The following is a 19,586-nucleotide window of genomic DNA, read 5'->3' as shown; positions in this document are numbered from 1 at the left end:
AACATGTCTGAATTTGTGTCCTGGTCTGAGTTATTCAAAAGAGAGACCTTTAATTTACTCCAAGACATCAAGTGGAAAATAAATACTTTAATTTGCAAGACCCAAGTTCATTACTTATAGGAAATAAGCATGAGGCTGACTAGTGTCTTGAAATCTGATTCTTTTTCTGATGTGGATTTTGCTAGGCAATTATATACCCCTTAGAGAGGGAGCTGTCCTGGCACTTTTATTTAAATTATTTTCTTCTCTACAAAATACCATAAAGTACAAACGAGATTTGAATACCAAATATATATGATCAAAATCTGTATTTTAACTCTGTGGAAAGTGGTACCATTATACAAATTGGAGAGCAGCTTATTCTAACAAATTAGTGGCATAGTCATTTTTATACTTTAAGCAATTTTTGTACTTTTGTACAAAGCAATGGTTATAGAGGATTACATCAAAAGTTCAAATGATGTTTGAGGGGAATCTGCATTAGTTTACAAACAAATTAGAGCTGCTCCTAATTTTAGCAATCTGTAACCAGAAAGCCTGGATCAAAGCAGTATTGCCCTTTACTCCTTAGGAGTCAGTCGCTGGGAATGCTGGCCTCCTCTGAATGTTTCCATTAGACTGATGCTACCCAGATGTGATAACAGTAAACTGTGACAGCAATAGAAACTTAGTCTCCATGAAGCAAGGAAGTACTTCCAGACTTGCTTGGAAAAAACCTCCAAACTTAGTATCATTAATCCCATAATTAAATAAATTCTAAGTCTGTAATTATTTATTTTCACTGTCTTCATGAATTTGAACCTGCAAACCTTTCTTTACGTGCATGGGCTATAGTCATAGGAATGGCCTTTTGAAGTAAGAGAAACTACCTTTATTACTAAGGATTTGCAATAAGAAAAGACAATAAAATGAGTGAGAGCACTAGGCTGTAAACATAGAGATCTGTTTTCACTGGTAAGTGGGATTAAGAGTGTAAACACTCTCTGGATAGGGGAGGGAAGAAAATAAGAAAGGTAAAGAAACAGTTGATTTTTATTCCTTTTCTTCAAAGACTCTGTCATGCAGAAGTCACAAGTTTGGAGAGTCATAAAAGCAAATTTTATTATAACAAAGCCTATCTTGTTCATTAACACTGCCTTCCTCCAATGCATGAAACACCCTTGTATTCTATTAAGATACTCCTATCCATGCAGATAGCCAAGTTGAACAAGGGAATTTACATGATATTCTGAGCTAAATAAATTTGTATCATCATATTCACGCATAGGATTCTTTAAAGAAAGCTTGAGTTGATTATATTATTAAACATGTGATGAGCTCAAACAATATCAAGCTTAAATACCAGTGTCCTACAAGACTGAAGAGTGGCAATAGCAAGCCCATGCTATAATATGTCCAATGGCATCGCTTCCTAATTGTAGGCCTTGTGGTATTCAGTGCTGTATCTATAACTATCTAGAGTTCTGCTAAATAACCTTTTTTAACCCTTGTACATATCTTTTCCAGTTCTAACAAGATTAATCCCACCAGCAATTTAGTTGACCTCCACATCAACATCAGTGCTGTGGCTCAAGTACAGATCAGAGGGTAAGTATTTGACCATTTCAATTCATAATGGTAACTATTTTTTTTATTGAATCTTTCCACATGTAATAATCCCATGTAGTGAATCTTTTGACATATTATAATCCCAAACGCTTTATCCACCAAGAACACCTGAGAATTCCCAGGGAGTCTCACCCTTGCAAGCCTTGCAGGATGGAGCTACTGAGGACTTACCAGGTCATGTAGCGCAGGACTGCCCGCATGGACTCCAGTAAACTTACTGAGTGTCTGTGCAAATACAGCACACTGTGGAATCCCGCATTGTAGTAGCATCAGTCAGAGCCAACGTTTTATTTGGGCATTCAAATTGTGTATGGTTGTTACTAGTACAAAATGCCTGTTCATATGTGTAGGTCGGCTTGTGCAACCACTTAGGCACTTAATTCTGAATACTAAAGTGGAATCTGCTGCTTTTATGGCTGGAATAATGAGACACGTTATGGCAAGTCATACACTAATAGAGAGCAGAGTGAGGCCTTTGGAGAAAGGATGAATAAGGAATGAGCTATGACAAGAGGTCAACCAGCTGCTACTGTAGGATTCTTACATTTCCGTCTGAAGCAGGTGCCTGTCCCCTGACACAAGGGATACCAAAATTAAACAAGCACAGGATATGATCAAAGATGATTATTTCTATCTCTATTTTCACATACAGCTTGGTTTTGGAATCTGTAAAATGCAATTAGGTGATAAGAATCTCAGACTACCCTGTAAAATCTTGGAACTAGACTCCTATCCTGGCATCCTTGAGGAAGTCAGCAGGATGTTCTTTTAAAGCAAATAATTGCCCAAAATGCTTTTTGTCTGGGATCTCAGATTTCCTACATCTCCTCTTCTCAAACTACAGCTCTGGACCTTACCCATTCTCAGCTCTGCAAGGGGAGAACAGGAGGTACATGGCCCAGCTTCACTCTCACAGTCAGGCCATGAGGCCTGGCTGATGCAAGAGGGGTAGATATCTCCTATATGATGCACCTCAAGGGGCTGCCTTAGGTGTAAACAAATAAAAATTCATTTATTTATGCTTTTATGGATTTATAAAAATCCATTTATTGTTATCACTTCTAAGACAATACTTTGACTACCTAGTGCCAGCAGAGAGTCCAATCATTTTGTAGATCACAGAGATCATGTTTTCTGGTCTAATATTCAATCTAAATCAGGGAGATTTTAAAAGTATTTTTCATCACATTTTGTAAGTGTTTTCCAGGTTAAGAATACTAACCCTAAGGCTAGAGTTAGGTGGAAAAAAGAGGACTGGCACTCAAAGACTGTGTGGTTACATGTTAATGCTTATATTTCTGAAAAGGAGCAGTTGAAAGACATGTTTAACGAGAACAGAAATGAGAGTATTATTTAATTTCCTGTAGTTAGTGGTGATCTAGGGAAATGAGGTGGATAGGAAGAGAGGTGAAAAATACAAAATGAGGGGGCAGGTAACACAGAAAGAGAAGTAGAGGCTGAGGAAATAAGAATCAAGGGGTTAGCTGGTGGGCTGCAGGTGTGTGAGAAAATGTTGGGAGCCAGCAACTGCTAGATGTTGCCATGGATGGACACTCAGGTTAAGGACTGGCTGGAGTTTCCGTGCATCAATGAAATGGTTACGGGTACATACATGAGACTTCTCCGTAAGGGCTGCTTCCAGTGCTGTGGATTCTGTTTTTTTCAGTGAGGTTACTCATCACTTTCATAGAAAAATCTTACAAACTTGTTGTATTCTTTGCAAATTTTTTGGAAACTTTTTGCCTCCATCATGTTCTTTCTGTGCCATAGTGTGTTCTTTTTAATGAAAAGTTCTGTAACAGGTAAATAGATAGACACCAAAAAATGACCAAAACATCCTTGGTTCTTAAAAACAGCATGCCCACAAGTAGAAAAAATGGCTTGAATTGCTGCCTGCAGTGCTAAGAAACAGCTCATTAAATACAGAGGAATTACTTAATTGAATGACTTCCAGTTCCTTTCCTCTTAAGTCTTTTAGTTTTCTTATTCGCTATAGCATGCATGTACAAAGGAAAATCCCCAAATGCTTTATTGACAGATTTTGCTCATTACTCAGAGATGCTAAAGCATACAGCTCCAAGGGAACTATTTGCTCACAATTTCCTAGATAAAAATAAAAGAGAGACTGTGTCCACATTTGGACTGGAAAATATCTTGCATTGGTTTCCCTACTGCTCTGCACAGAGTTTCATGAAGTGGGACTGGAATCATTGTACATTTTACTGAGGAAAAGTAAGTGGTTATCAAATTGTACGTATGCGTACATGCATATATACTTGCACAGTGGACCCATGCAAATACTGCCTCTATGAGAAAGGAAGAAATCTTCTTCAATATCCTATTCAAAAGACATTTAAGATAACTCCTTAGACAGTTCATTCAATGAGCAGTTGCTCTGATAACTGAGATTTGATTATTCTGCTTACCTTTTTTTCCTATAAAAATGTAAGAGTTTTATAGTTGTAATTGTTATTTCCCACTGCTGAAAGAGCACTAGAGGAATCAGGGATCCAGGAAGGAAGTAATTTGGACTGGGAGGATTTGCAGCTGGCAGAATTCTTATTGTATATCCCACATAAGCGTTTTCTGTAGAATGTAATTCCTTTCTCTTATTTTTCAGTGCTCTTGTTTGACTGATCATTGTCACCTAAAAGTCTAGGAAAAATCCTTGTCTAATAAATCATTCAAACGTTAAAAATATTCTCAGTTAAATGCAAAATATAATAGTCAAAAGAGAGGATTTCTGTTTAATTTGACCTGATTTTGCTACTTTCATGCCAGTAGCAGAAGTCCTCAAAATAACTGTAAAATCTGTTAAAATAAATGTTCTTATATACTTTATAATAATTTTAATTGAATGTCTACATTTACACTTTGCACTTTGTAATTCTGTGGATAAGAAAAACACTGCACAGGGAGTGTAATAGAAAACACTGGTTTTTGAAACCTCATGCCTGCTTCTTTTTGTCTATGTACAGTTTCTGGTTTGCAAATTTTTGCGGTAGCTTAAGGGTCTCTGTGTCTTGGCTTTTGTAACAACACAGGGAAGTTCCTATTCTCCAACAACAATTAATAATTAAAATTCTAATTGGAAACAAGGCCATTTGTGAAATATAACAAGTTAGGCCGAGTACCTCATCTGAAATGACTTTTTAATGAATATGCTTCATTTCCTTTATTATTTGGTTTGGCTTGTAAGATTGTCCTCTGCCATACTTGTTAGTACAAACTGCTGGCCTTTTGAAGTCTGGGGAAGTATTTAGAGTTAGCAGGATACCCTAAATTTCATGAATTGTACTTTAGCTGGATGGTATTAAGTTGTTCTTCTCTGGGATCCCTTGCTGCTTTGAGAAGCTGTAGTCTGTAGAATCAGACATTTCATTCATTGCATATGACATAAGAGCCAGAAGCAAGAACAGTTTGTTTCTTCCTAAAGTATTTTAAAATGTCAGCATTTGCAACAAAAACATCCAGTCTTCTGTTCTCTTCTTCAAGGGGCAATCTGCAGTGGTGCTTTCTCTGTTTAGACGCAAGGGAAAGTGAATTAACGTTGATGGATAGAAGTCTATCATTTTAGTCAAATGTTATATTCTGAAAAAAACTCATTAGCAATTCTTTTTTAACAGTTTTCTGTCAGCAAACTTCCAGCTTTGGCAGAACAAGCATTGAAATTTTATGGCTTTTCTTTAAGCTAAAGATGCTGGAAACCAGCAAAACTGAGTGAGAGTTGACCCTTGTAAAGAAAGAGTAATACTTACCATTTTAGCAGCAAGAGCTACTTTCAGTACTAGCATATGACAGCTGTCTGTGCCAGAACTCACCTACCATGCTAAAAGAAATTTTTGGGATCTGATTTCCCAACTTCTCAACAACTGAATAAGGTTAAAGTTGGTATCTGAATGGGACCCCTCCAAGGAACTTCCAGTTTTTATGGGAAATAAAATGCTTGTGATTCAAATAGAAGCGTTAACAGAAGACTACTTGGTCCTTTCTTGAGGTCAGACAGAGACAGAAAGGAAAAATAAAATAGCAGACGGAAAGAAAGGTGTCAAATATTAAGTCACTGTTTTCTTTGTTTATGTTTGATTTACATGTTGCAAGTTGCAACGGTGTTTCAGGGACTGCCTTAGCTGCCACTTCATTTGCAAAGCCAATGGGAAGCCTGGAGCACTATTTCAGGCTCTAGTCCTGAATTCAGTGTCTTCACACACCAGTTTCCATTGTGACCTTATGGAAGTCACAGTACCTCAGTTTCCCACCTGTAAAATGAGACAGACTACTTTGCAAGGTTTCTTAAAGGAAAAATAACAGAGGTTATAAGGAATTTACAGTCAGAGCAGTTAAATAAATATCTAAAAATGTGTTGCAGGGAAGGAAGATGCATGGCATTAAACATCTACAGGCTTTAAATGGAAATGAGAAAATACATTTATTTATATATAATCAGTTTTGTGCGTAATGTATTCAGATACCTCATCAATGAGAATGATGTAAGTGCCTGACAGACTGCATTCCTCTCTCCAAATAGGGAGTCACTCCCTTGTCTGGAAAGGACCATCCATCAGAGGAAGTATGAAACTAACTGCTCACGCTCAGTAGTCTGTAAAGACTGGGTAGTACTTTATAGAAGCATTGTATTGTTCATCTCACCTAATTCTAATGAAAGTGCCCAAATAAAATGCCCTTAAGGGCTCAGGTTTCTATAGTGGTCTTAATTTTTTCCTAAAAGTGATGCAGCAGAGCACTGGTAACAGTTATTGTCTTAACCTGTTTTATATACTACAGAGTGTCTCACCCCCCAACAATTATTTTGCCACTTCACAACTGGGAACCCAAAGATGAACCTACAAAAGAAGAAGAACTTGGTCCTTTAGTAGAACACATCTATGAGGTAAAAATGATATAAGTTGCCACAGGACCTCATGCTGCTCCCATTGAAATCCTGATGAATTTGGTTTATTGTCTTTATCTGCAACTAGATAAAGCCACACATGTAAATATTCTGACGTTAGCCCATGACCCAAATTTAATCTAGGAATTCACAACCCCAGTATTGGTTCATGTTAGTGGAGGAGATATTAGTTTATGCTAGGAGTCTGTCTTTGACATTTAAGGGATCTATAAACATTTTGGATGTTTGACAAGAATTAAAAACAGTGCTTAAAAGCTCATTACAATCAATGCCAAATATTTTCAGTGATTTGACTGGTTTCTCATTAAAAGCTATGAGTGTTGTGCACAGGAAAAAATATGTTTCCTTTAACTAACTGAAAAAAACTGTAGACATACATGTAACTTGTTTCCTCATTGCTCAGAAAAAATTCTGTTGAAAATAACTCTTAATGTTTGAAGTATACGTATTTCTACCTTGTATTGTTGTTAGTTTTTTTCTATGGATGTTTCATCAATTAAAAGAGAAGAGTTCAGGTTAGAAAAAAGTGCATTGAGTGAACTACACGGAATACAGGCCATCTTTGGAATCTGATGGATGACCTTTATCCTAGGGGGTAAAACAGAGTGCTTCACATATGGTTATAATTCACAAACTAGCACTCAAGAAAATATAAGCAACTGAGCTTAATCAGCAGTGTAAGATTACAATTTGCATGACTAATACTAAACTTTAATGAATCAGACTAAAATACAAAATATTATTGTGAATTGCTCATCTTAACACATTTCTCTAAACTGAAAAATCTCAAACAAATCTTGTCTCAAGCATTTGGGCTGTTTGTGGAACTATATATGTGACTTCAAATGTATTAAAATACTTACAGTAATTAGTTACAGTGATTAAAGAAACCTCTTTCATGGTTTATTGGTATCAGCAAAGCATAAAAAAAGGCCAAACACCCACCCAAAAACCCTTTACTGAAGAAGATGTAAGATTGAAAGTGGGTTTTATATGGTTCTAAATAAAGCTCATCAGTCACAAAAATTCTACACATTTAAAAAAAGAAGATTCTCACATCTCTAGAAACTTTGAGTAAAGCTCCATGGTGTTTTGCTTCTTTAGCTCTCATGCCCAGTGTTAACACATATCCAAACTTCCTGTGGTCATCAGATATTTTCAAATTGTAAACTGGTATAAGAAAACTATTTTTTAATTTCTATTATTTCTATCTTTACTCATTTTCCAAGAAAAGAATAATGTCCTGGGATGTTACTGCAGGAAAACTAGTTCCTTTGCGGGGGGGAGCGATTTGAACTGAGAAGAGTTGAAAATAGGGTTCTTAACCACAAAAACTAGTTTAAGCTCTGCTATACCTTCTATTCCTGCACCCTGAAATGTGATTCTTTTGTGTCCTGAAGTTTCAGCTACTATTTTCAAGTATGTTCTGTTAAGGTTCATTGTATATATTTGTATAGTGTATTTTGCTAGTGTGTTTTGGTTTGGGGTTTTTATACTTTTTTAGGTAATTTCAGCTCTTTCACATGTAGGAAAAAATGGGAAAGGTGATGGATTTCTTGAATACAGGCTCAGACAAAAAATGTTGTGCTCCCAGATTTGCCACTGACTTTGTGACTAACATGGACAGGTCCTTTTCCCCTACCTGCCACAGATTCTCCATCCATAAAATGATATTAATAACCTATACATCTTTCCCAAAGTACTTCAAGCTGTGGACACTAAGAATTTGAAAATGTCTAAGTGGTGGTTGCTGTGTTTTTTGTTGTTATTTACTGCCTTGGAAAGTACTGACGATATTTGTTTGACAGCTGCACAATATAGGACCAAGTGCCATCAACAATACAGTTCTCCATGTCGGCTGGCCTGTGTCCAGTCGAGAAGAATTTCTTCTTTATATTCTTCATATTCAGACACATGGACCATTGCACTGTCAAACGAGCTCTCCTATTAATACAATGCAAATAAAGGTAAGTCAGCCCCTTTTATTTCCATCCCTGTCTGCATTTTGCTTGATTTTTTCTGCCTACACTTCACAATGGGATGGAGCTTTTGGGGATTTTTCACAATAACCCTGAGATCATTTTCCTGGGTAAGAAGCAAGATATAGATAGTCTATAATGTTTCTAGTGTGACAATTGTGTTGCATGGTATGTGTTTGGTTTCTGTACTCTTCTTATCAGAAGAAAATTGTATTTTGATTCAGTATCGCAGCATTAGATACAATGTAATTTTTTAAATGGAAATTCGCAGAGGTTTCCTTGAGGATCATTTTTAACATGGCTTTGAATAGATGACACAAAACTTTTCAGTTCTCATGGGACCCTGAAAATTCTTGTGTCCTAAGGAGTACATTAATTCAGAAAGTCCTCTGTACAGCAGTGCTTAGCAGATGAACTCCCAAAGGTGATGTAAACCTTTGTTATGTCAAGGGATGCACATAGCTCTTCAGTTGAGTCTGATACAACCTAGCACTGGTTTGTTTATCAAAAGGTCTCACACCTGAACCTGTTAGCAGTGGGGAAAATCCTTTATAGCACAATAATGCAATATCATTAAATTGAAAGACATTAACTTCTCAGAGCTGTTTATTTAATAGACAGCAGACAGCCACCAGGTATTGTAGCATTAAGTATTTTTAAAGGATGTAACACCATTTTAGTTTTTTATTCCGATACAAATAATTTCCAGCTAATTTGTGTGGTGATTTGGTTTTCTAGGATCATAGGCTAATTCAGGTTCGAGGAGACCTCAGGAGTACTCTGATCCAACGTCCTGCTCAATCAGGGTCAGCTGTGAGATCGGACTAGGTTGTTCAGGGCTTTATCCAGTCTGATACAGTCTTTATCCACAGATCTTTAAAACATCCAAGGACAGACACTGCAAAACCTCTCTGGGCAAATTCTGCTTCTTCTCGATGGTCCTTACAGGGAAAGGTTTTTTCCTACATCCTGTCTGAACCTCTCTTATTTCAACTTACAGCCATTGCCTGTCATCATCCCACCAGGCACCTCTGTGAAAAGCCTGGCTCCATTTTTGTGATAACGTTCTCCCTCCAGCAGCTTCAGTCCCCCCAAAGCTTTCTCATCTCTGGGCTGAACAAGCACTGGTCCCTCAGCCTCTCCCTGCAGGACAAGTGCTCCAGCCCTGAGCATCCCTGGGGGCCCTCCAATGAACTCATTCCAGTATATTGATCTCTCTCTTCTGCTGAGGCTCCAAGAATGGATATTGTATCTACATGTGGTCTAATGAGTGCTGAGCAGAGGGGAGTAATCACTTCCTCAACGTACTGCTTTTGCTCCTGTTCGTACAGCCCAGGATGCTGTTGGCCTTGCTGCTGACAGAGCACACTGCTGGCTCATGTGCAGCTTAAGCCAGGTCTTTTTCTGCAGAGCTGCTGCTTAGCCAGTCAGTCCTCAGCATGTTTTGTTGCCAGAGGCTATTTCCTTGCACGAAGTATATAAGATACATATTTTTAATATCATATGCTATATTACATTATTATATTACAATTAGGTTCAACATAGTATGAGACAGTATAATCTGTAAAATAGGAGTCATTTTAGAAGCCTGTGTATTTTTTACCTGTCTTAAAGTGTTAATGATTTTAATTTTTTAAAGAACATACTTTGACTATCCTATAAAGTGAAACTATCAACTGGATTTCTGCATGGAATATACTCCAGAAATGGAAGTTTTCATGTATTACCACTTGATAAAAGGATTCATGTAGTCTACAATTATTTTATGGCTTAATCAATATTAACTCATAAAAGTTACAACTTTGTCAGCAACATGACAGGTTTTTGGTTTTTCTACTTGGAAATGATTCTGTAATTATTTTAATCATACCAGCAAAAAGGAAATTTCCGCCCCCCCCCACCAATTTTTTCATAAGTGTTACTCCTAGGTATTGTTTGCCATCCAAATTGCTTCCCCTTCCATGGACATGGTTCTTCTTTTATAGCAGAGCTGGAGATCTCAGAGTTTGGAGGAAACACTAACAAGGGGAAGCCTAGTAGCAGCCTCCTTGGTAAAGTGTTGATATGCCAGGGTCTAAAAGCCTGTTTTAGGATCTATGTTTTTGATGGCAGATCCTCCCAAAAGAGCTTGGTTTGGCTCAAAGTCAGAAGATTTAGCAAAACACAGCTCTACGTATTATCCCATCAAAAATAAGGTATCCAGTTTATTAAGCATAACTGTTTCCAGACACTTCTGGAGTAAACAACACTTCTCGAGTTTAACCAGTAGCTTGTTAAACATCTTGCGGGGAGAACTGCATTCCACATGCTAAAAGTGCTATACGTCTTTTGCATACCAGGAGGGGTTTGAGTTCAGTACAGTGGATGAAAGTGGAGACATCTTTCTAGTGAAAGGGATTGCTCACAACCACAGGAGCTACAAGACAAGTCTTTAGCTTAAAGAGACAGAACTACAATATATACTTACAAGAATATAGAAAAACTGATGTATACCAAATACATTATGACTAGATTTTTGTGTTTCACCCAGGAAGCCAGAGAGGAGTTAGGATTCTACCCTTTTATTTAGTTTCTCTAGAGGAAGAAAAAGGAAATGAGTGATAGGGAACTGAAGATAGAAAATGTTTCCATTTTGTACCTGAAACACAGAAAGTTTGGAAACAGAGAATTTTTTCTGTTAATCTTTTCCACCCCATTTCCACCTATTTTTCAAAGTAGTGAGGAGCAAGAAGCTGAGCTGCTGCATTTGTATTTGCAAGCCTAGCATCTCAAAGCCACTGGTCAGATGAGGTTGCAAGTACGTGAAAAGGAGTTCAGCATCCCCCCTCCCTAGCCACTGTGTTCTGTTTTAAGTTTCAATTAAGAAGCTGAGATGGGAGCATTACTGTCAGGAGGGCAGAGCTCCTGGGTAGAGTAGTGCCACAGTTCTTAATGACATTTTCAGGCAATGTATTTTTTGATGATTTTTTTTTTAATTTTTTTTAGTTTGCTCTTCCTTCTCCTACTTGGTAATGATTGCATCTGTTACATAAACAAGACTAAATTCTTGTGAGAAGTCTTCCTGTAATAATGAAATAATGGTCCATCTGTCTTAGCAGAATATGGCTTTAGATGCACAATGGCTTTCAAAGCACTGAACAGTATGAATACACAAATCAGGTTTCAAATATGTAATGCTTATCTATTGCTTCAGATGGGAAGAGGATACAGAGACAGCTTCCTTCAGGTTTTGTATAAACAGCAGGATGCCTGGCTCAAATTTCCAAATAAGGCTAAGGACATTATACGCCTGGCTCCTCTTGGATTTCAGAACCTAGCTCTCTTAGGGTGCTTGGGCATTTCCCCTTTGAAATGACTTAGATTTTTCAGTTTCAGTCAAAGCAGTATATTCCTCCCCATTGCTGAATTTCTTGTCTTGTAGAAAGGTTTCCTTTGTGCTTTGTTGTTTCTTCCACAAAGATAAATCAAACCTGTGCACACATGGGAAGACTCTTATTTAGGGACTTTTCCTTTTCTGTAGCTTATCTTTCTCTGAAGGCAGTGAGGGACATGAAAGAATAATAGAATCTTGAATCTTGCAAAAGGTGTAAAGAGGAGCAAAAGGACTGATCAAAGATATGGAACAGATTCCCTTGCAGAAGAACTCAGTACACTAGGATGCTTCAATCTAGAAACGAGGTGACTATGCACAACTATGATCCGTGAGATCAGAAGTGGCAGGAAGAGCGTGGGTGGGAATTGACTGCTCTCTGCCTATTCCTGCACAGGAATGCAGTGTGTTCACTCCACAGGAATTGGAGCGTCAAATGAAGCCTGTAGAGCCAGATTCAGAACAAGCAAAAGGAAGTGGTAGTTCATGGTGACACGTATTAGACGTCTGGAACTTGTTGCCAAAGGAAGTAGTCAGGGTTAAAAGTTTACATGGTTTTAAGAGGTAACTGGACAAATTTGCAAAAGAGAAGTCCAGTGAAGATTAATAAATGAAAAAAACTTCATGCAGATCAGGAAGTCCCTGAGCTGCAAACATTTGGAAGCTGAAAGTTATTAGGAGAGAGCATTGTGTATGCATGCCCTACTCTTACTCTCCCTTCCACATCTGCTTAAAGGCAGTGTTGATGAGAAGAGGGCTCAGCTAGATGGACTGTTGGCCTGAGCCAGTATTCCTGATGAGATGGGTTTTTTTGCCCAGACTGATGGCAAAAAGTGGCTTTATGGAGCCTGTGCCTGTAAATACCAAAGGTGTAGGCAGTGGTTTCCAACTATGGTAGACAATACAGGGTGACACATGTGGCACATTCTCAATAGCTGAGCACTGTAGTACCATGAGCAAGGCATCTGTCGAAGAAGCACTGAAACAGCAGCTAAAATCCACCACATGGGTAAGGTACATCCACTAACATGACTGGCAGGAGCTAACCTCTTCCAGAGGCAGTGTCTCCTCATGCTGCAGAGCTGTTATCACTGTGTGTAAGTTGTGGTCTGGAGACAAAATAATACCATCCAATGCATTGCTCTTGAATGCACTGACACCTCTTGTATAACAGCTTTTACATGAAGTCCTCTTCCAGAACATTTCTGATGGAGTTACACATTGCAGCAGAGGGTATTACCTGGCTAGAAAAAGAGGAAAGCTAAACCGGTTTTGAAATGAGAAGTGAAGAACTGGAGAGATCTGGAAATCTGCTCCAGGTGACAAGACTCAGGAGAAGAAAGCTGTACAGTTTTCCCTGGTGGGGAAACCGAGACAGTCCATTGTAGTTAAAGGGAGGAAGCAAGAATCCATTTAAAATAATGTATGGTGTGCTAAATATGTGGCATATAAAATAGCTACAGAGACAGAGTTGTACAATTCCATGCTACTGGCTCAAGAAGGATAAAATAATATCCTTAACCTGAACATCCAGGCCACTGGAGAAATTCTGCTTTTAAATTGTTGCAGGAGACATGTATGTTTTCTCTTAATCACAGAGGGCTGTTTTCGAACCTTTGCTGTAATAATTCACTACTGAAGATGCTAACACTCTAGGATCTATGAAAAAAAAAAGTAAACATAAAAATCATCTGGTATTCAAATGGATCTACATATGTATCAGTTGTGATCATATATTGAGGGCTTCTTCAAAGGCATGTGATTATCTTGTGGTTCTTTTAATTTGTCATCATTAAAGAAGCCTATATATGCTGGTGAAAGAATCCTGGAAAGAGAATTCCCACATGTTATCACATTGAGAGGGAGAGATTTACTAGCTATTTAACTGTTCCCTTATTGCAAAAAGACAATGTTAATCTAATTAAGCAACAGGAAAAAAAAAAAAAGTCTTATTTTTGCTTAAGGGGTTTTCATCAGTTAATAAATTGTAGTATCTCACTTTGTAGGATGCTTTTTTGATATTGCCTGAGATCTTCAGTCAACAGTTCCTTCTTTAGCCTTGTAATTTTAATCAGATGAATGGTACAAATTTTCCCAAATCTAGTACTACACAGCATTAGCGTGTGGAAGGTTTTGTGTGTTTATAGCTATTCTCTTCCCTTTAGTGCTACAACATTTCTTACAATTACAAACATTTTCTTTAGGAATTTGTTTAAGATATTTTGTGTTCAGAGGTTAAAGGAACTGATAAGATGGATCTGATGTAGCTCTTTATAATCTCAGGCCCTTAAAGAATAGTCTTGTCTATGTTTAGGTGAGTTCCTTTTGAGATCTTATTACAAACTTCCACATATATTTTATTGTGATTTTACATGATTGGATTGTCATGAATTAGAATTTATCTTTCCCTCCGTAGCAATTGGGTTCCCAGGCGTTCTCTGAGGCTTCTTGAAAGAAGCCATAAATGCTCTATGTAGAAATTAAAGACAAACTGCCAACAATAAAAATAGGTTTTAATCAGAGAATAAAAATCTGTGAAGAAAAAGCTGAAGAGAATGCATTTTAATATGAGATTAAAAATTAACAAATTGTTGCATTATACAAAGTTGAGTTGTTACTAAAAGAAATCTGTAACAAATAATGATCAGAAGTTGTGTTGCTAGAATTCAGATTTCCTTTTATTTTCTAAAACTGGTAAAATCATTATATTTCAATAGGCAGATTCTGATCTGAACTAATGACCAGATTTCCGTGCAGCAACTTTGAATTTATCCTGTTATAGAGATCAGAATCTGGCCCCAAGAGTCTAACAAAATTAAGTACAGCAATGAAATTGACACAGTAAAAAGTGGAAAAAAATGTTATCTACTGTAATTCTTATAACTGGGCAATATCTTGGTGTGCTATTACTCATCATGCTCCTAGTTGAAGACAGTATATTCTCATGGCTGTGCTGTTAAATTGAAAGAACAGTGTTAATCCAAAATTCAAGACCTCTGAGAAGGGAACAAATCTGTTAGAATCATTGTATGAGTATGTCATTACCATTCACATTTTTTCTCTTTGCAGTTTGCGATTCCACAAGACACTCCTGAACTTGCTGCTTTTTTATATAATTCCACAATTTCTCATTACATCAGGAGAAGGGATGTCACAGTAGCAGAACCTCACAGGAAAAACACTGCAAAAATATTGGTGAGCTATCTAAAAACTATAAACTGGGCCTATGCATGTACTATATCAAGATGGCTGTTGGTTTGACTGCAATTTATTTAGTCTTTTAAATATTTTTCTAAGTGATTTTTAACCTCTCAGTTTAAAATATTGTTTATTACATATCACTGTGCCACAGATTAGCGATTTTGTTTGACAGATTTTTACCCTAAAGATCACGCATGCCAAAGTCCTGGCTGTCTTACTCCTGGCTGTTTGCAGACAAACCTCTGTGGTCATGCAATGGCACACTTATCACAGGGAATTTCAGCACAGATTTAGAGAACAGGCCCTTCTTCCACGAACTAAATTTCAGATTCTGACTCCTGAAAGGTAGGTCTCTGCTTGTTAACTTGACTCCTAGCATTCTGGCTCTTTCGTAAATAATAGCTCACACTTAAAATTAACATTTTCATGTAAAGTAACGGTTCTGACATACAAATACTTTGGAGTATATTTGTTCCCCCCAGTAAGTACTTATGGAAAGGTAAGATTCTTTCCCTTTACAGTACCACAAGCAAGGCAAATGGAACAGGTCACTGCATTTTTAACATTCCAGACAATGCTGGAGCAAGATCTCTCTCCCAGGAAAATAGTTCTGATTAGTCAGTCTGGTACCTGAGTATTTGGACTTGGCTGTATTTTCAGAAGGTTGGTTTTTTTCCATTCCTGCATTCAATGTCCCATCTGTAGCATGCTTCAGCATTGGAGGTATCAGCTCCCCTTGCCTAGAGGCTGTCTTCAAACTCAGTGACCTTGAGGTCAGTCGTGGGATTCATGCACTCAGTGCTTTCCATCTATTTTTATGAACCTCGGGCAGAGTTTCTTTCATGCTGTCCAGTCTCTTACTAAGCTGTTTACTGCAAGCTCATGTTTGAATTCCTTGACATCACTAGAATTTGGTAGGAAGAAAAGAACCTCACAGACCTAAGTATTCTAGAGTAATAGAATAATTATCCTGCCTCTGAAAGTTAATTTGGCAATTTTCGTAACAGGAAGAAGATAGAATCTGAAAGTAATGAATACCATAATGTTATTAAGAACAAAATCACAGATAAACCCACTTTAAACAATAATCACTGTTGATTCCTATGTAATTCTTTCATCAACCTAATACCCTGGGAAGAACCTGATTCCACTGGGGCTGAAGGAAAAATGCCTGGGCTTTCGAAGACATACCAGTCAATACCACAGAACACTTAATCTGTTCTTCAGTAATACCTTAATTATCAGTTATCTTTCTCAGTGATTAGGCTCACATGCTGCCAACATAGAAATTACTGCAGCAACTGAAGGTGATTAACAAAGTTCTTAAGTATGTACTGTGTCTGCATCTTAAAATATAAAGCAGAGATTTTTCAGCTGCTTGATGTAGGCAGATAGTATTTAGCTGAGTACTTAGTAATACAAAATTGGCACTGTGATGAGCAGTCTTCTAGTACAATATGCTTTTGATAAGCATAAATTAGGACAGGATTGGGTACAGTGCTTACTACTGGATATGTAGCAGGACTTTTCCAGGACGGGCATAGAAAAGCAATATGTCATTTGTTCAGTTAGAAAGGTGTCCCAATTGTATGTGCCTTCAGCATTGCATACTACAGATCCCGAAAAATTAAAAGTTTTTTTGACACATTGGAAGTATACATGGAAAGTGAATGTTGCTCTGGAAAATGACTGATAGGCCAAAGGTAATTCTTTGTTAAAATTTGTATTTTTTTTTATCAGAAATTTTAAGTTATTTTCATCAAAGCATTTTCACAGAGAGGAAAAATGTTCTGAGAACCTCTTATTCTATTTATACTGTTTATTAAACATTTGGTTTCTCTTCCATTAGTTCTAATGTTACAGTGTTCTGAAAATCACTACAGGCTAAATGTGTTACTAAGGAAAATAGAAATATGTGTTCAGGTCCTCAAATGTCAGCCAAAAGTAGCCTTTTTTGCATACTAATGATTTATTTTGTTAATATGTGGTTTTGGCCACTATGATTAATGAAAACAGCTCTCCTCCTTCCTACAAGATAAATAAATCTGGTTGGAGGATGTTTAAATATGAAAAGCCAAATAAACAGATACTTTGAAATATTCATTTCAAAAAAAAGTTTTATAGTTGCAAGTTCCAGGGTTTACAGTTTCATTTTCAGGCAGATTTAGAAAACAGTGATTAAGCATACAGCTGTTACTTAACGTGATATGCTAGACATTGGTGGAGAAAGCTGTCTATAAAGATACAGGATTCCTTAAGGGTATTTTCAGATCTGTTACATACATCATCATCTCATTTTCTGAAGTATGGGCTTTGGTAGTGCAGCCATTCTCACTCTTCTGAGGGAACATACTTGTGAAAACTTAGCTTTGCTTTTGAGGTCACAAGACCTTCTGTCATGAGTGTCAATAAAGCATCTGTAAGGGAAGGATTCTCTGCTTTGTAAAAAAATAATGAATCAGTTAAAACCTCAGCCTTCCTCCTGAATCAAACCAAAACTTTTCAGGTAAAACCCATTTGTATATATAAACCTATACTTTTTTTTTACACACACTTTTAATCATTTTTCTATGAGATCTTTCTTCCTTTCTACACCCCAAACAACAGCATAATTTCTGTGGTTATGCCATGAGACTCTGCTCATTCCCTTCAGTGGCTTCCAGTCAGCTTTTAACCTTTTTTGTGACATTCTTCTGGCAGACTTTTTAACAGAGTATATAGTTTTGAGTTGCATGGCTTGGCTTTTGTCTTCAACCCTGTGTAGGAGCCAGAATCACTGCTCATCAGGAACATTTCATGGACAGCAAGTTTCAAGTAGAGCAACTAATGAATCTCAGCAAATGTTCTGGCTGCTATAATGTAAACAGCAGTAAGAAAACCAGGAGAGTTAGAAGAGGGGAAAGATTTAAGAACATAAATAAAGACTTCAGGCATAGAGAACAGAAAAAAAAAGTGTTGAAATCACAAAATGACTGATAGATGAAGACAAAGCACATGCTTCAAAGGATTGATAAGTACCTGGACATTTTTAGAGTTCTTCAGAGTAGATATTGTTGAAAATTATTACTTTTATTTTCATTACTACAGGTAGGTGGTTGTATTCATTGGTGGTGCAAAAAGAATCTCCCCCTTGGTTTATAGTTCTCACAGTGACTCATGGGGTATCTCATGTGCATTAGATGAAATTACTGATTTCAGACTGCTTAACTCTTTAAGGGAAAGTTGATTTGTTTTGCTGATTTATAGCATTTGAAAATGATTATATACATTTTTAAAGCATAGGTATGACTTCTCTTTATTTTGCACACAGAACTGTACAAATGTGAAGTGTATCCTAATTTCCTGCACTGTGGGACAGCTGGAAAGAGGGAAGAGTGCAGCGCTAAAAATCAGGTCCCGGCTATGGGCCCAAACATTCCTGGAGGTAATGCACACAAAAATCTCCTTCTATACACAAAGACTCCTGCATCTTTTATTTGACCAGATATTTAAGAATACAAATGATGAAATAAAATGGGCCAAATGCAAATCCTTTTTGTTATCACTTTCTTTGAAGATAACATCTCACTGGTTCCTGTTCAGGTTGCATGCATGCTGCTTACTTTTCTTTTTCTCGCTATCACTCCCTCTCAAATTCATGTCCTGAATCTTACCTGAAAATTCCAAGATTATTTTTAAACACCTTTCCTGGTTTTGTTTCTGCTTTCCTGGACTGGCCCAAGTCAATAATCTCTTAGATCTCCATGATGTGTTCTGCATTCATCATGTTTTTCCCGATGAAAGGTTTTTCTTGGAGCCAAACAGTATATGGTGTACACTGTGTCTAGCTTAAAAATTCATTGTTATTCATTCTCCGTTAATCTAGGGAAGAGTAATATGTACTAAGCTCCTATGACATACAATACTCATGTAGTGACAATTTCTGTCTTAGCACTAAAAAAGAAGGGACAGTGCAGACCATGGAAAAAATGAACTTCTCTTTGCAAATTCTTGCATTTCCAACTTCATCTGCTCTCAGAATTGTATTTACACTGCATAAGGCAGAGGGATTGCACTGCGAGCTGTTACCTCACAGCTGGCCATGTGTTTGTAGTACTATGCGGTTGTCATTTCTTTAACACTGGGCAGTACATTGAGAAGTTTATAATTCAGTTTGCTGTTACTAGGAAATCACTGCAGATCCTATCTTGATCAAAATGATTATCACCTTCCTTCTTCAAGGAACTTAGAATTCCCCAGTCTTTCTACCTGGAACGCAAGAACCTTCCTGTGTTCCCCGTAGCTGTGGGAGAAGAATGATTTATCCCCACAGTACCTCGTACCCTAGCAAGAGAAGAATTGAGGGTCTTCAGCTTACAACAGGAGCTTTAAATTAAGCTCCTCACACCTTTTAAGTTAATTTCTCCCTTTCCTCAAGCGTGAAAGTCGATAAAAGAAATTCTTCCTTGCTTAATGTGCTTTCCTGGAGAAACGTGAGAGCAGATGGGACAGTATTTACAGAAAGTTGTATGCCAGC

The 19,586-nt window shown here is 37.3% G+C and overlaps 1 protein-coding gene across 1 annotated transcript in view; it reads left to right on the top strand.

Moving 5' to 3' along the window:
- The window catches only part of ITGA8 (integrin subunit alpha 8), a 119,090-nt gene that overhangs the window by 73,905 nt on the left and 25,599 nt on the right, over positions 1 to 19,586 (top strand). The window contains exons 23-27 of the mRNA XM_050891991.1: positions 1,507 to 1,587; positions 6,394 to 6,499; positions 8,329 to 8,487; positions 14,939 to 15,064; positions 18,381 to 18,494. Coding sequence (XP_050747948.1) covers positions 1,507 to 1,587; positions 6,394 to 6,499; positions 8,329 to 8,487; positions 14,939 to 15,064; positions 18,381 to 18,494 — 586 coding nt within the window. The remainder of the gene's footprint in view (positions 1 to 1,506; positions 1,588 to 6,393; positions 6,500 to 8,328; positions 8,488 to 14,938; positions 15,065 to 18,380; positions 18,495 to 19,586) is intronic.

The sequence above is a fragment of the Gymnogyps californianus genome, chromosome 2 (genome assembly GCF_018139145.2).
Source record: "Gymnogyps californianus isolate 813 chromosome 2, ASM1813914v2, whole genome shotgun sequence".
Taxonomy (NCBI): domain Eukaryota; kingdom Metazoa; phylum Chordata; class Aves; order Accipitriformes; family Cathartidae; genus Gymnogyps; species Gymnogyps californianus.
This window is presented reverse-complemented; position numbering and strand designations above follow the sequence as displayed.